Source organism: Oncorhynchus clarkii, chromosome 20 (genome assembly GCF_045791955.1).
Source record: "Oncorhynchus clarkii lewisi isolate Uvic-CL-2024 chromosome 20, UVic_Ocla_1.0, whole genome shotgun sequence".
In the NCBI taxonomy this organism is placed as follows: domain Eukaryota; kingdom Metazoa; phylum Chordata; class Actinopteri; order Salmoniformes; family Salmonidae; genus Oncorhynchus; species Oncorhynchus clarkii.
The window spans coordinates 14,399,042-14,415,894 of NC_092166.1; the positions used below are offsets into that span (position 1 = coordinate 14,399,042).

A 16,853-nucleotide genomic window follows, 5' to 3' on the forward strand; every position below is an offset into this window, starting at 1 on the left:
CGACTAAATTACCTGAGAGGTATAGGTTAATTCATCTGTCCAGTTTAATTTATTATGTGTCCTGTCCTCTGCAATCACAGCATTCTCACACAAATCACAAATGTTTCAAATGTCATGAAAATGACAGCAGGTTAAGCATATGTACAGTAGAGAATCATCAGCACATTGTTCAAGATTGTCCTGTAGCTGTCGTTGAGTTGAGTCACTCTGAGTCGGCCTGAGATTCTCCTGAGGCACTGCCATTTCCATCTCCAGTCAGCTGTAGCAGTGCGTTCCACCAGGAAAAACAAAACCTGGTCAACATGCTGATGACATTCTTAGCTTATATATTTCATTGTTTTTTAAAATCAGCTAGTTTTTCTTCCTCAGCAGCTCTGAACCTTGACGTTTGTACGTGCTAAATAAAAGGCCATCTATTAGTTCAAGGAATTCCACTTCCACGGTAGAACTGAAGAAGGCCCAAACGTGTTGGTTTAAACAAAAAATAAGCTTTTTTCCCCCACAAACTTCCATTTGTCCTCTAAGTGTCTGAATATGGTCTCTTACAAATCCAGTCTGTTCCTTTATTCATGCACTTTAGTTGGAATGCAAGGTAGCGAAAGTATATATTCTCCTTCCACAGTATAAAATACTAGTTCCTCTCCAAAGCCTCCTGAATGGTCAGGTCTGGTTAGTTTTGGCCAGGTCCGTTTAGATCCAGTCAGGTCCGGTCAGCAATGGTCTGACAGGAACCGTTCTCTTTGGTTGGGGACGATGAAGCCATCCTTGCTATCCATGAAGCTCTCCCTGCGGTCGTGGCCGGAGATGACGAAGGTGTGTTTGGGGTCGATGACCACCAGATCGTCCTTCTCCAGCCCTGGATCCTCCACCTCGGCGTACGCAGGGTTCCCTGAGCTGCGACAGAACCTCATCTTCATGGCTGGCCAGCGTGCGGGCCGCCTCTGTGGGAAGCACAGGTAGAAGAACTGAAAGGAGATTTGTGCTAAACAAAATGTATTAGAGGAGCTTCCCTAAAATGTGTAACCATATAGGCAAAAACAATGTCTGACATTGTCTGATGAAGGTCTTCAATTACCTAAATGTCACAATGTGTTAAGCCTTAACAAAATACATTAAATTAGATGTACTCTCAGTGACTTCCCTGACCAAATCAAGTTGTAAATAAAGATTTACAAATGTTTGTGAGTGCCAGCCAGGCCAGCAGGGGGCAGTAGGCCTACTTACCTCTATGAAGAACAGGCTGGCACTTGAGGTCGGGTGGTTGTACATGTACACTGTTGCTATGACGGCTGCTGCCATGGTGATCATGACCAGCGAGATGCCCACCAGGAGACCAGTCTGCAGGCGCACCTCTCTCTGCTCCTCCTCTGGCTCGTCCACCTCAGCAGCTGGAGGGGGACAAGTAACACATGTTACAGAACGTTGTAGGAATCTTCACTGTTTGCTGGGCTGTCGCCCATATCTGGGTCAAAATAATATTTGTTTTAATAAAAATGTTTTAGGTGTGTTTTATGTAGCTTGCCAGTGTCATGAAACCAATATAATAGTCTCAAAAGTGCAAATCCTGCCTATCTTGAATATCATGTATTATTCATGAGAATGTTGGAACCATGCAAGAGATTGGCAACCACTTACGCGATTCTTTTTCTGTGTGCAGGGAAATCTTAGTGTCATCTGAAAGAAAAAAATACATATGGAGGAGTGAGGGCCAAATGAAATCAAAACTGGTCACCAGCTTTCTGAGGCAAGTCAGAGGCCTGTAGTTAATGTTTATCCCAGAGCCATATAGGCATGTACTGTGTGTGTTCATAAACAGTATACGATGAGAACATACCTTCCATCCTCCCCAGACTGACATAGACAGATACCTAGTGAGAGGCATCATTCAGCAGATAAGATCCACGTGTGCAGTATGGTGCCAGTGTGTAGTATTTGTCATTGCGTTGTATAAGCAGCTGCACAATTATCTGACAGCAGGCTGGGAAATAGCTGCAGACCGGACCCTCGTCATCTCTACGTCCCTGAGCAGCTAGAGCAAACACAAACCGCAGCCCAACTCCCATTCTCCATCCTTCTACCTGAAGTGTGCATTTGTTCACTTCCAAGTGTGCACTTGTTCACTTCCCATCAAGGGTTTCAAAGCATTGGATTGTGTAAGCAGGAATGAACTAGAATGTTTCCACTATTTCTTGCACCACTTCAGACTTTTAAAATATGAAGTCATTGTAAACCCTCGAGGGCTTGGTAAATGTTAAGTCATTGTAAACCCACGAGGGCTTGGTAAATGTTAAGTCATTGTAAACCCACGAGGGCTTGGTAAATGTTAAGTCATTGTAAACCCACGAGGGCTTGGTAAATGTTAAGTTATTGTAAACCCACCAGGGCTTGGTAAATGTTAAGTAACTGTAAAATGGCTTGGTAAATGTCACTCACTCATCCCATCACACCAAATGGTAATTGTGTTTTGATCAAAAAGGCCAGGTAGTGGTACTACTACTTACCCACCGTAGGAGCACTGGTGAAGGGGAGGGCAGCGGTGACAGTGGGGCTAGGTCTGGCTCTGGATGTAGTAGTGGCAGTGGTGGTAGAGGACGTAGTTGTGGTGATGGAGGTGGTAGTCCGCTGTCGCACTGTTCTTGTCATGGCAACTGGAGTGGTTGTAGTGTGAGCGTTAGGCACATTGTAAGGTGTTGTGGTGTTGGTGTGAACCATCTGAACACAGCTCTGGTTTTTCCCCTGTGAAATCAAGACAACGTGAATTAGTTTCCAGTTTTGAATGAGTTTCCTTGAGGCAGAAGACAACAAATGAAGTGAATAGTGAACTGTTCAATACCGCTTCAGGACAGCCCTTATCTACCCAGTCCTGACGATGCCGGTCGAAGCCACTGGAACACCTGTTATAAATAACAGAACAGAACAACCATTAGGACACAACATGGCGCTGATTTGGGAGAGATAGGTTGTTACATTTCTCTTTGAACTCTTGTCACAGCGAAATTCCACTGTATGCATTCTGTACCTACAAATGGCAATAACAAACTTGACCTGGACTTTTACCTGTGCAGTCTGCTGCACCAGCTGCAGTTGAAGCCGATCTCAGATGACATACAAGGTCCACAGCTGGAGAACTGAAGACAAGCTGAGAGAAAAAAAAGCGAGATCCTAGTACACTAAAAGTTGCTCTAGCCCAGCACAAATAATTACCATAGATATAACTGTAAAGAGCCCTGTAGACTTAAGCCCTGTTTATGCCTAGTTCTAACGTGTCCTTTGCCCTGATTCTGCCAACATTTTTGGACTGGTGTAGATGGTTAAAAGACTGATTGTGATCAGATCTTCCTGAACACCTCCAAAGGTAGCCAGGGACCCACTGTGTCTGGATATCTTACAAGTGTATTCGGATCTGGAGAGTGAAACCATTCAAATCATCAATATACAGTGGGGCAAAAAAGTATTTAGTCAGCCACCAATTGTGCAAGTTCTCCCACTTAAAAAGATGTGAGGCCTGTAATTTTCATCATAGGTACACTTCAACTATGACAGACAAAATCACATTGAAGGATTTTTTATGAATTTATTTGCAAATTATGGTGGAAAATAAGTATTTGGTCACCTACAAACAAGCAAGATTTCTGGCTCTCACAGACCTGTAACTTCTCTCTTTAAGAGGCTCCTCTGTCCTCCACTCGTTACCTGTTACCTGTTTGAAGAATTGGTGGCTGACTAAATACTTTTTTGCCCCACTGTATAAGGCCCTCTAAAACCATTGACGTGGCACAATTGACTTATGGCATCAATATACAGTATGTCTTAAAATAAATAAATATTATTTTGAAAGAATATCTGTCAAATGATTTACATACAGGGAGAGACCAGGAAAGCAGGTCAAAATGTGGACACAGTGGACAGATAAGTGACACATTTTAACACTATGTGTAGACGCACGTCTGAAAATGCGGGCACAATCAGAATGTGGACAAGATCAGGACACAGGACACGTTAGAACAAGGTATAAACGGGGCTATAAACTTACTGGGCAGAGGAAGCATCTCAACTGCTGTAGAGTTGGCGATCTTGGACTTGAGGATGTCCACTTTGTGGTACTCATAGATGGTCCTCCTGCGAACATCTGGCAGAATGAGAAGGTGGTCAATGGTGATCAGACTGCAGTCAGATCTAATCTTACTGGAGGACCAGGGATGCGGGGGGGGGGGGGGGGGGGGGAGGAGGCACACAGAGACACACAGAGAGTAGTGAAGTATTATGGTACTCACTGGGTATCTGCTCAATCTCATGAAGCACCACAAATGCGTCTGAGAGGCCCACTTTGACAGGATGGTTCACTGACCTGATCTCACTGATGTCAATAGGAACCTACACACAGGACAATGAGGTATACACATTCATTACAATTAAAGCTAATGGCAAATAGCTCTACTTCTCTAGAATAAGTAATAGTTAGCGAGGAAGAGGAGCGTCACCTCTTTGTAGGCGAAGACGATGCGTCCGTCGCTGTGCAGAGCGGTCTGGAAGGTAAATGGGCCTTGACTTACACTGTCCTGTAGGTGAACCTGATCCCACTGGACTACCAAGGCTGTACCTAAAGGACAGACAGAGAAACACACACAGGTTGGTTAGAACCACCAAGGCTGTACCTAGAGGACAGACAGAGACACACACACAGGCTGGTTAGAACCACCAAGGCTTTACCTAAAGGACAGACAGAGACACACACACAGGCTGGTTAGAACCACCAAGGCTGTACCTAAAGGACAGACAGAGAAACACACACAGGCTGGTTAGAACCTCCAAGGCTGTACCTAAAGGACAGACAGAGACACACACACAGGCTGGTTAGAACCACCAAGGCTGTGCTTGATACACAAAGACAGTAGCTATGTTAATTCACTGCACATGGATAAAGTTAGTTGCCCTTGACTTTTCCTAGAAAACCTTTGATTGACTGAGCAGGGCTTAACATGTATCGAGACACAATTGCCTGTTTGGCTCTATGTCTATATGTCTTACCGTTGTCAAAGTAACTGATGGTCGAGTTTGTGGACATACTGAGGTCAAAGTTGGCCATCAGAGGGGCGATGTACTGAGTGGCCGTCAGCATCCTGTGGATGACATCGCCTGTGTAGATGAAACCTGATGGAGGGGGTGCGCGCACACACACACACACACACACACCTCTTATTTCAGGAAGTGATGGTGGAGGTCCCTTATAATGGTGGTAGTCTCTCACATATTCATTCTCATTCATCAGAGTTTGACATACCACCAGTTGCCACTGTGATTTCTCTCAGTATGTGACCATAGAACGGGAAGTCAAAGGACAGATGAACACTCTGAAAGGAGAAATGAAAGGAGAAAAACCACAAAAACAAAGATGAGTTTCAGTGACAAGACAAGGTGCCACAAGGTATGAGTGATCATCACTGATATTGTAGAAGTCATACAGGTAGCAGTCGGCTGCAGAGCTAGGCGCTGACTTGTCATGACAGTATCCACTAAACAGGAGCATGCCCTTTTCCTTGGGGGTTTGATATCCTCTGCCCTAAGGCTGCGTACCGCTGCTTGTCTGTGTGTGTTGGACAGCAGGCCGTGGATCTTCCCCTTCCCTGGGTCCAGCTGATCTATGTCCACCCACAGATATTTACCAGCAGTCTCTGTAGCCCCGTAGTAGATCTTAGATGTGTAGTAGCTATGGTTCATGTCCTGGGATAAACAACATTCATGTTAGCATTCAGTGTTTCCTGGGATAAACAACATTCATGTTAGCATTCAGTGTTTCCTGGGATAAACAACATTTATGTTAGCATTCAGTGTTTCCTGGGATAAACAACATTCATGTTAGCATTCAGTGTTTCCTGGGATAAACAACATTCATGTTAGCATTCAGTGTTTCCTGGGATAAACAATATTCATATTATAATTCAGTGTTTTCCAACCCTGTTGTAGCCCTTGACATACACACCTCTTCAGCTCATTGAGGGCTTGATGATTAGTTGACAAGTTGAATCAGGTGTGCTTGTCCAGGGTTACAATAAACGTGTACTGTTGGGGGTACTGGAGGACCAAGGTTGGGAAACACTGTGTTGGATGTTATACACTATAAGTCCTGAATATGTGCTGAACAATGAGAGATCATTTCAAGCTTGATTCTGACAGTGAGATGTAGAGTGCGTAGAGTTCTATATCATGCCGATATGACAGAACATGAAACATTATTAAACATGACAGGGTCCTGACTTTTCCTAAACACAAGACCTGTCCAGGAAACACCCTGTGGTCTAATTAACTAGGGTCCAGACTTTATTACTGTCCTGGTCATGATGTCAGGAAACACCCTGGGGTCTAATTAACTAGGGCCCAGACTTTATTACTGTCCAGGTCATGATGTCCGGAAACACCCTGGGGTCTAATTAACTAGGGCCCAGACTTTATTACTGTCCTGGTCAGGATGTCAGGAAACACCCTGGGGTCTAATTAACTAGGGCCCAGACTTTATTACTGTCCTGGTCATGATGTCAGGAAACACCCTGGGGTCTAATTAACTAGGGTCCAGACTTTATTACTGTCCTGGTCATGATGTCCGGAAACACCCTGGGATCTAATTAACTAGGGCCCAGACTTTATTACTGTCCTGGTCATGATGTCAGGAAACACCCTGGGGTCTAATTAACTAGGGCCCAGACTTTATTACTGTCCTGGTCATGATGTCAGGAAACACCCTGGGGTCTAATTAACTAGGGCCCAGACTTTATTACTGTCCTGGTCATGATGTCAGGAAACACCCTGGGGTCTAATTAACTAGGGTCCAGACTTTATTACTGTCCTGGTCATGATGTCAGGAAACACCCTGGGGTCTAATTAACTAGGGCCCAGACTTTATTACTGTCCTGGTCATGATGTCAGGAAACACCCTGGGGTCTAATTAACTAGGGCCCAGACTTTATTACTGTCCTGGTCAGGATGTCAGGAAACACCCTGGGGTCTAATTAACTAGGGCCCAGACTTTATTACTGTCCTGGTCAGGATGTCAGGAAACACCCTGGGGTCTAATTAACTAGGGCCCAGACTTTATTACTGTCCTGGTCATGATGTCAGGAAACACCCTGGGGTCTAATTAACTAGGGCCCAGACTTTATTACTGTCCTGGTCAGGATGTCAGGAAACACCCTGGCCTTTGAAATTGTTGTTGTTGTTCCTACTTCAATCTGGGAGCTATTGTCATGTCTCTCCTCAGTCAGTAGGTCATCCTGGTCCTTGTAGTGGCTGTGGCGGTCGTCACTGGCCCAGCTCGGGGCACCCGGCCTGGGGATGGCCAGCCACCTCCTCCACCTCTGGCTGGAGGATCCCTGGTCCTCAGACACACTCCCCAGACCTGGACCAAAAACACATTCAGATACATGAGGTGTGCTTGATTTAGCCTAAATCAAATGTACTTCTTACATCAGCTGATATCTCAATGTGCTGTACAGAAACCCAGCCTAAAACCCCAAACAGCAAGCAATGCAGGTGTAGAAGCACGGTGGCTGGGAAAAACTCCCTAGAAATGCCAGAAGAAACTTAGAGAGGAACCGGCTATGAGGGGTGGCCAGTCCTCTTCAGGCTGTGCCGGGTGGAGCTTATAACAGTACATGGCCAAGATGCTCAAATGTTCATAGATGACCAGCAGGGTCAAATAATAATAATCACAGTGGTTGTCGATCGGTGCAACAGGTCAGCACCTCAGGAGTAAATGTCAGTTGGCTTTTCATAGCAGATCATTCAGAGAATCTCTACTGCTCCTGCTGTCTCTAGAGAGTTGAAAACAGCAGGTCTGGGACAGGCCTTCCATTGCCTCAATACAATGGAACCAATGCAAACCACCCTGAATTCTGGTCAAGCTAAATCAAGAGTACACTTCAAAGTATTTGACACATAATGTATTTGATCCAGATCTGACTCTCATCTAGAGAGGGCCAACACCTGCACACCAGGATGGGAGACCCCTGAGGAGAGTAGAAGGGGCTCCCTGTGACATAGTGTGCTGGTTACGCTTCATCTCACCAGTGTTTGAAAAGGGCCCAGGAATCTCCCATGTGAGGTTGACAATGACTGAACGTCTTCAGTCCTTGGAACTAAACCCATCTTTATATACTAGCCTACGTCTGCCTGCCTGTCAGTGTCAACATGTGACAGACACAAACAGCATAGTAACCTCTCTTCCCTGGGAAAAACCAACATCCACCTTCCCTCAATCATCCTGCCAGGGACAGCAGTGCACCTAAACTCCCCCCTCTTTTCGCAGGAGAGAGTGAAAGGCTGCCGCACATTCTTCACACTGGCAGGCCCAACCCAGACGTTATGGGGCAGTTATGATGGAGGAAGACATGTTGTGAGTCTCATATAGTATGTCACATAGTGTTCTACTAGCATCAGCAGACGTAGAAGTGTTATTGTGGTTGGGAGACATGTAGAACACCTAAAATAAACTGGTTTAATGAGCAATCTGCAGTTGTAAACAGTAAGAAAGCGGGCACCCCGCCACTCATTTGGTAAATAGCTTAGGGATGGGGCTGGATACATGTAGCATCTGGCAAATTCTAAGACAGAGCTACAGATGCAAGGACTGGCCATCCATGAGATCAAATTTACAGTTTTAAACTTGTTTTGAGGCTATACAGTGTTTGTTTACAATTACTTTGCTTACAAACACCAGAGTAAAACAAGCTCCTAGTTTGGGTTCTGATGGAGTGTGACAATTGAACTAAGCTCATGAGGCATTTATAAATTATATTCTTCAAGAATCCATGGGTATACAAATGAATGTCGCAATTACTTATTGCCCCTTTAATGAGCCATGAACTGACACTAAAAGCAGTAACAAACCTACATGCATGTCAGCAAAGTGACATTTATGTAGCAAGTCCACTTATCTTGTTAAGTTATCTTATCTCCTCTTATCTTAGGAAAGTCACTTGGGAAGTATTCTATTCTATGCCAGAGAACTGTGTCCACTCTCTAAGGATTCAGTATGGCAGTGATGTAGCCTATCACAGCATTTTATCCTGTACTTTACTGGTCTAATGTTTACAGTAATTCCTTCAATATTTAGATTTATTTAAAAAGTAAATAACTTGCCAAAACATTAAGGCTATATAGAAATCTTAGTCCACATGGCTGAGCTTCAAAAACAAAACACATCAAAGAGAATTGAAGAACAATAATGACTTACGATAAATAAAGACTATTTTAAATAATGACTTACCACTGGCAGGCATCAATTCCACATGAGTTATTTGATACTGGAAAACTATAAATATTCCCGTGATAAATTTGACAGTCTTCGTCATCATCAGTTCTTAAGTCTCGTTATTCCCTTTTAAATTCCCAAAGCGCACTGTCAAATAAAAAACTCAGTTGGACAACTTTTCATCTGCGCAAGGTCCTTTTGGTTTGAAGTATGAAGGCGATACTATTCCGTCAGAATGTTGTCCACTTCTCAAACAAAAACGCAGAGCAAGTTATGAAATAAAATCCAGTAGTTGCATTTTTAACATAAAATACTAAACATTTCAATAGCAATACTTCCCGTCTCCGGGAAATGCCCATTTAACAAGAATTCAAATTGACTAAATCTATTAGTCTTGGAAAGGTTGTTATCACTTGATAGGGCTAAGATAATAAGTATGTTGACAATGACTTGAGTGCGATGCTGAAGTTATTATTGTCTCTCTCCCTCTTGCAGGTCATCTCCGTTTTAATAAGCTGAGAGTGGAGACAGTACATAAGCGCTGGAAACGTTGTACACACGCACCAAAACAGTGAGTCTGCCACCGTGCTGAGTAGAATAGGACCTCCGTCTCTCTCTCTCTCTCTCTCTCTCTCTCTCTCTCTCTCTCTCTCCGTCTCTCTCTCTCTCTCTTTCTCTCTCTCTCTTTCTCTCTCTCTCCCTCTCTCTCTCTCTCTCTCTCTCTCTCTCTCTCTCTCTCTCTCTCTCTCTCTCTCTCTCTCTGTGTACTGTGTGTGTGTTTTCTCACCTGCATGAGAGCGAGTTCCTGTGAGAATTCCGTGGATTGGATGAGTGTGACATGTCTCACAAGGCTAAAGGGCTTTCCAACCTCAGTGTGTGTGTGTGTGTGTGTGTGTGTGTGGGAGAGAGAGAGAGAGAGAGAGAGAGAGAGAGAGAGAGAGAGAGAGAGAGAGAGAGAGAGAGAGAGAGAGAGAGAGAGAGATTAGTCTGTGGGGCAGTGCAAGCACACTGTAGTCCACTTACTCTACTTCATTTAGTCTAATGATGTGCGAAATTAGACAGACCCATCATATTGAATTGCCACTAAAGGCATTTTATATCAGTTTATCTTCATAAGCAATACAGCTTGTTTTGCATTGACAAAATAGCCCAATGGTGTACTAATACACCCTGTGAATCATATGGTATTGATTGAGCTGGGGAAATAGTTCCTGCCGTCAGATGTTGCATCCTTGGTAACGAGGGAATGTGAGTATACTCCAGAGGCCAAGTTTCAAAGCCGTTTTTACGATACATATCGAAGCATCTGTCATTGGTTAAGGGTTCCTCTTCTTCCTCTTCTAAGCCCTGGCACACAACAGAGATTATGTTTAGTCTTAATGGAAAAGAAAGGAGGGGACCATACTGTACTTGTTCCCACAGACAAACACAGGGCCCCTTTGTTATCCTGTATCTCATTAATACTGAATTCCAACCTTATAAAGTTGTCTTATAAAGTTGTACACTAGTGTTTCTGGGCATGGACAGTCTGGCTTTATACCGTAGCTGTCAAGATAAAACATATTACATCAATATAGCTCAGTTATCCAGGCTACTATAGTGGAGTTATCGTTACCCAGGCTACTACAGTGGAGTTATCGTTACCCAGGCTACTACAGTGGAGTTATCGTTACCCAGGCTACTACAGTGGAGTTATCGTTACCCAGGCTACTACAGTGGAGTTATCGTTACCCAGGCTACTACAGTGGAGTTATCGTTACCCAGGCTACTACAGTGGAGTTATCGTTACCCAGGCTACTACAGTGGAGTTATCGTTACCCAGGCTACTACAGTGGAGTTATCGTTACCCAGGCTACTACAGTGGAGTTATCGTTACCCAGGCTACTACAGTGGAGTTATTGTTGACACTATTTTTGTTGTGACTGCCCGTTAAATACATGTGGTTCAATGTGCAGTGATAATAAAACACAAGTCCTTAATCCTCAGCCATAGTTTCCGAATCAGACAACCTACAGTAAATGTGCTTGTGCTCATCAACAATCCTTTTCCCCTCCCAGCTTGCTGTCATAAACTACAATTAATAATCTCTCTCCTTTGGCACCTCTGAATGAGTTCCTTCCCATTGACATACTACATTCCTCCTGTGTCCCCTGTCTCTGGCCTCCAGTCCTCTGTCTGGCAGAGAGAGAGAGAGACAGCGACCAGAGGAAGTCTGGGTGTTTGCTACCATGTCTGTGCTGGATGTGCTAGGGCCTGGATATACTGAGTCTTAGACTGGAGATGGCTGGACAGTGGGCTAGGGCTTGGAGAGAGGTCTGGGACTGGAGATGGATGGACAGTGGGCTGGGGCTTGGAGAGAGGTCTGGGACTGGAGATGGATGGACAGTGGGCTGGGGCTTGGAGAGAGGTCTGGGACTGGAGATGGATGGACAGTGGGCTGGGGCTTGGAGAGAGGTCTGGGACTGGAGATGGATGGACAGTGGGCTGGGGCTTGGAGAGAGGTCTGGGACTGGAGATGGATGGACAGTGGGCTGGGGCTTGGAGAGAGGTCTGGGACTGGAGATGGATGGACAGTGGGCTGGGGCTTGGAGAGAGGTCTGGGACTGGAGATGGATGGACAGTGGGCTGGGGCTTGGAGAGAGGTATGGGACTGGAGATGGATGGACAGTGGGCTGGGGCTTGGAGAGAGGTCTGGGACTGGAGATGGATGGACAGTGGGCTGGGGCTTGGAGAGAGGTCTGGGACTGGAGATGGATGGACAGTGAGCTGGGGCTTGGAGAGAGGTCTGGGACTGGAGATGGATGGACAGTGGGCTAGGGCTTGGAGAGAGGTCTGGGACTGGAGATGGATGGACAGTGGGCTGGGGCTTGGAGAGAGGTCTGGGACTGGAGATGGATGGACAGTGGGCTGGGGCTTGGAGAGAGGTCTGGGACTGGAGATGGATGGACAGTGGGCTGGGGCTTGGAGAGAGGTCTGGGACTGGAGATGGATGGACAGTGGGCTGGGGCTTGGAGAGAGGTCTGGGACTGGAGATGGATGGACAGTGGGCTGGGGCTTGGAGAGAGGTCTGGGACTGGAGATGGATGGACAGTGGGCTGGGGCTTGGAGAGAGGTCTGGGACTGGAGATGGATGGACAGTGGGCTGGGGCTTGGAGAGAGGTATGGGACTGGAGATGGATGGACAGTGGGCTGGGGCTTGGAGAGAGGTCTGGGACTGGAGATGGATGGACAGTGGGCTGGGGCTTGGAGAGAGGTCTGGGACTGGAGATGGATGGACAGTGAGCTGGGGCTTGGAGAGAGGTCTGGGACTGGAGATGGATGGACAGTGGGCTAGGGCTTGGAGAGAGGTCTGGGACTGGAGATGGATGGACAGTGGGCTGGGGCTTGAAGAGAGGTCTGGGACTGGAGATGGGGGTGTACTCTTAGAACCTGCTATCTAGAACCTAAAAAGTTTCTTTGGCTGTTCCCATAGGAGAACCCTTTGAAGAACCCTATTTGGTTCCTGGTGGATCCCTTTTGGGTTCTATGTAGAACCCTTCCCACAGAGGGTTCTACTTGAAACGCAAACGAGTTCTACCTGGAACCAAAAAGGGTTCTCCTATGGTGACAGCCAAATAACTGTTTTGGAACCCTAAGTTCTAAGTGTGTGTGTGTGTGTGGGGGGGGGGGGGGGGGGATAGGGCTTGGGATGTGGTTTGGAGAGAGGTCTGGGACTGGGAATTCAGGTAGGGGGATAAAGGGCTGCGGATGTGGCATGGAGAGAGGTCTGGGACTGGGAATGGGGGTGGGGGGATAGATGGCTGGGGATGTGGCTTGGAGAGAGGTCTGGGACTGAGGATGAGGGTGGGGGTGGGGGGGATAGATGGCTGGGGATGTGGCTTGGAGAGAGGTCTGGGACTGGGAATTCAGGTAGGGGGATAAAGGGCTGCGGATGTGGCATGGAGAGAGGTCTGGGACTGGGAATGGGGGTGGGGGGGATAGATGGCTGGGGATGTGGTTTGGAGAGAGGTCTGGGACTGGGAATTCAGGTAGGGGGATAAAGGGCTGCGGATGTGGCATGGAGAGAGGTCTGGGACTGGGAATGGGGGTGGGGGGGATAGATGGCTGGGGATGTGGCTTGGAGAGAGGTCTGGGACTGAGGATGAGGGTGGGGGTGGGGGGGATAGATGGCTGGGGATGTGGCTTGGAGAGAGGTCTGGGACTGAGGATGAGGGTGGGGGGGATAGAGGGCTGGGGAGGGGGCTTGGAGAGAGGGCTGGGACTGAGATGGGAATGGGGTGGGGGGGATAGAGGGCTGGTGATGGGGCTTGGAGAGAGGGCTGGGACTGAGATGGGAATGGGGTGGGGGGGGGTAGAGGGCTGGTGATGGGGCTTGGAGAGAGGGCTGGGGATGGGGCAAGGGATGGTTGTCTGATATCACAGGTTAGAGAGGCAAAGACTGAAGAAGAAACTTATAAATAATCGTCTGTAATGTCATTATGACTATATTGCTACGTCACAATACTATTGATCTTTATCAACATTGTCCTCTTGTCACGATGGTAAATGCAATTCCATGAGAATAAAATAATGAACTTATATCAATACATGTTTCCTAAGACTATAATAGGAATACTGTTCAAAACAAACTGTAGATAAACACTTTAGTTGACACTGTGCTTGGTAGCGTTTCATTATGAGAACGGTTTGGAGTTATTCCCCGTCGAGTCTCAGAGGTAACCACTGTCTGAGGTTACCTCTCAGAGGTAACCACTGTCTGAGGTAACCACTGTCTGAGGTTACCTCTCAGAGGTAACCACTGTCTGAGGTTACCTCTCAGAGGTAACCACTGTCTGAGGTTACCTCTCAGAGGTAACCATTCTGGACTCATTGCATTGTCTGAAGAGGGGTCATAGAAAGTGTTGAAGAATGACAGTGTTCTGAATCCCAGAAATACAAACTTGTGTATCTTTATATAGTTTTAAACAGAGCAACTTGGCCAATATGGCTCTCAAACACACGCTTTCATTATGGTAATGACAATCACTGTGGATGCCAGGCCAGGGAAAAAAAGCCATAATTACTACTGTATGTGTTGTGATAATTCATTGTTTGCTCTCTAGCCTGTTAGTTCATGTCCTCTGCCAATGTGATATATAGGCCTAAGGCCGAGACAATAATAAGACACAGTGGCAGAATAAATTCAAGTGTTTCATCACAAAACCGGAGAGCCACATCTGTCCGGTGAAGTCCACAAAGCATTTTGCATGTAACAAACAGTTAGTTACATGACCTACAGCATGGTCAAGCAAGTGAATATTTCTGACATTTTCGGACTACTAAACAACCATTGATTTAGAAGCAGGGTGTCAGGAGTGCGTAACTGGTGGCAGGGAGGTCAACCATTGATTTAGAAGCAGGGTGTCAGGAGTGCGTAACTGGTGGCAGGGAAGTCAACCATTGATTTAGAAGCAGGGTGTCAGGAGTGCGTAACTGGTGGCAGGGAGGTCAACCATTGATTTAGAAGCAGGGTGTCAGGAGTGCGTAACTGGTGGCAGGGAGGTCAACCATTGATTTAGAAGCAGGGTGTCAGGAGTGCGTAACTGGTGGCAGGGAAGTCAACCATTGATTTAGAAGCAGGGTGTCAGGGGTGAGTAACTGGTGGCAGGGAGGTCAACCATTGATTTAGAAGCAGGGAGTCAGGAGTGTGTAACTGGTGGCAGGGAGGTCAACCATTGATTTAGAAGCAGGGTGTCAGGAGTGCGTAACTGGTGGCAGGGAAGTCAACCATTGATTTAGAAGCAGGGTGTCAGGAGTGCGTAACTGGTGGCAGGGAAGTCAACCATTGATTTAGAAGCAGGGTGTCAGGGGTGAGTAACTGGTGGCAGGGAGGTCAACCATTGATTTAGAAGCAGGGAGTCAGGAGTGGGTAACTGGTGGCAGGGAGGTCAACCATTGATTTAGAAGCAGGGTGTCAGGAGTGCGTAACTGGTGGCAGGGAGGTCAACCATTGATTTAGAAGCAGGGTGGCAGGAGTGCGTAACTGGTGGCAGGGAGGTCAACCATTGATTTAGAAGCAGGGTGGCAGGAGTGGGTAACTGGTGGCAGGGAGGTCAACCATTGATTTAGAAGCAGGGAGTCAGGAGTGGGTAACTGGTGGCAGGGAGGTCAACCATTGATTTAGAAGCAGGGTGTCAGGAGTGCGTAACTGGTGGCAGGGAGGTCAACCATTGATTTAGAAGCAGGGAGTCAGGAGTGGGTAACTGGTGGCAGGGAGGTCAACCATTGATTTAGAAGCAGGGAGTCAGGAGTGGGTAACTGGTGGCAGGGAGGTCAACCATTGATTTAGAAGCAGGGTGTCAGGAGTGCGTAACTGGTGGCAGGGAGGTCAACCATTGATTTAGAAGCAGGGTGTCAGGGGTGAGTAACTGGTGGCAGGGAGGTCAACCATTGATTTAGAAGCAGGGAGTCAGGAGTGGGTAACTGGTGGCAGGGAGGTCAACCATTGATTTAGAAGCAGGGTGTCAGGAGTGTGTAACTGGTGGCAGGGAGGTCAACCCTTGATTTAGAAGCAGGGTGTCAGGAGTGCGTAACTGGTGGCAGGGAGGTCAACCATTGATTTAGAAGCAGGGTGTCAGGAGTGCGTAACTGGTGGCAGGGAGGTCAACCATTGATTTAGAAGCAGGGTGTCAGGGGTGAGTAACTGGTGGCAGGGAGGTCAACCATTGATTTAGAAGCAGGGAGTCAGGAGTGGGTAACTGGTGGCAGGGAGGTCAACCATTGATTTAGAAGCAGGGTGTCAGGAGTGTGTAACTGGTGGCAGGGAGGTCAACCCTTGATTTAGAAGCAGGGTGTCAGGGGTGAGTAACTGGGGGCAGGGAGGTCAACCCTTGATTTAGAAGCAGGGTGTCAGGGGTGAGTAACTGGGGGCAGGGAGGTCAAACGGAGGAGAACGTGATAAATAACCGGAGACGTTTAACGTACAGAACTACCGACATACAAAAATAACAAAACCCGTATCGCACCAGTCACATAAAACACACCTACTTACAATAACCAATACCCGACATGGGGGGAACAGAGGGAACATATTCAACATGCAATTAGGTCATTGAAACCAGTTGAGTGCGACAACCAGACAAAACAAATGGAACATGAAAAATAGATCGATGATGGCTAGAAGACCGCCGAACGAGGAGAGGAACCGACTTTGGCAGAAGTCGTGACACACGGCGGTCGCTCAGCCCGGCGTAGCGAAACTATGATGTGAGGGACCGGGAGCTGTTGGCTGTTGTCGGGGCTATGAAGGCGTGGAGACATTGGCTTGAGGGGGCTAGACACCCTTTCCTCATTTGGACTGACCACCGCAATCTGGAGTACATCCGGGCAGCGAGGAGACTGAACCCTCGTCAGGCAAAGTGGGCCATGTTTTTCACCCGTTTTGTTTTCACCCTATCCTACAAACCAGGTTCCCAGAACGTGAAGGCAGACACACTGTTCCGGCTGTATGACACAGAGGAGCGGTCCACGGATCCCACGCCAGTTGGGCGTCTGTACGTTCCGTCTGCTGTCCGTGACCGGTTGATCTGTTGGGCCCACACGTCACCCTCCTCTGGGCATCCGGGTATCG

General features: G+C 47.1%; 1 protein-coding gene across 1 annotated transcript; it reads right to left on the minus strand.

The window, feature by feature from the left end:
• Positions 1–710: 710 nt before the first annotated feature.
• On the minus strand, positions 711–9,272 carry LOC139376876 (plexin domain-containing protein 2-like). Its single transcript, XM_071119848.1, has 15 exons — positions 9,260–9,272; positions 7,218–7,390; positions 5,575–5,721; positions 5,282–5,351; positions 5,029–5,151; positions 4,482–4,600; positions 4,275–4,374; positions 4,034–4,129; positions 3,058–3,139; positions 2,834–2,894; positions 2,506–2,736; positions 1,835–1,868; positions 1,636–1,674; positions 1,225–1,388; positions 711–941 (listed from the first exon to the last, which is right to left on the minus strand). The coding sequence occupies exons 1-15, from the start codon at positions 9,270–9,272 to the stop codon at positions 711–713; spliced, it is 1,683 nt and encodes a 560-aa protein (XP_070975949.1).
• Between the last annotated feature and the right edge of the window lie 7,581 nt (positions 9,273–16,853).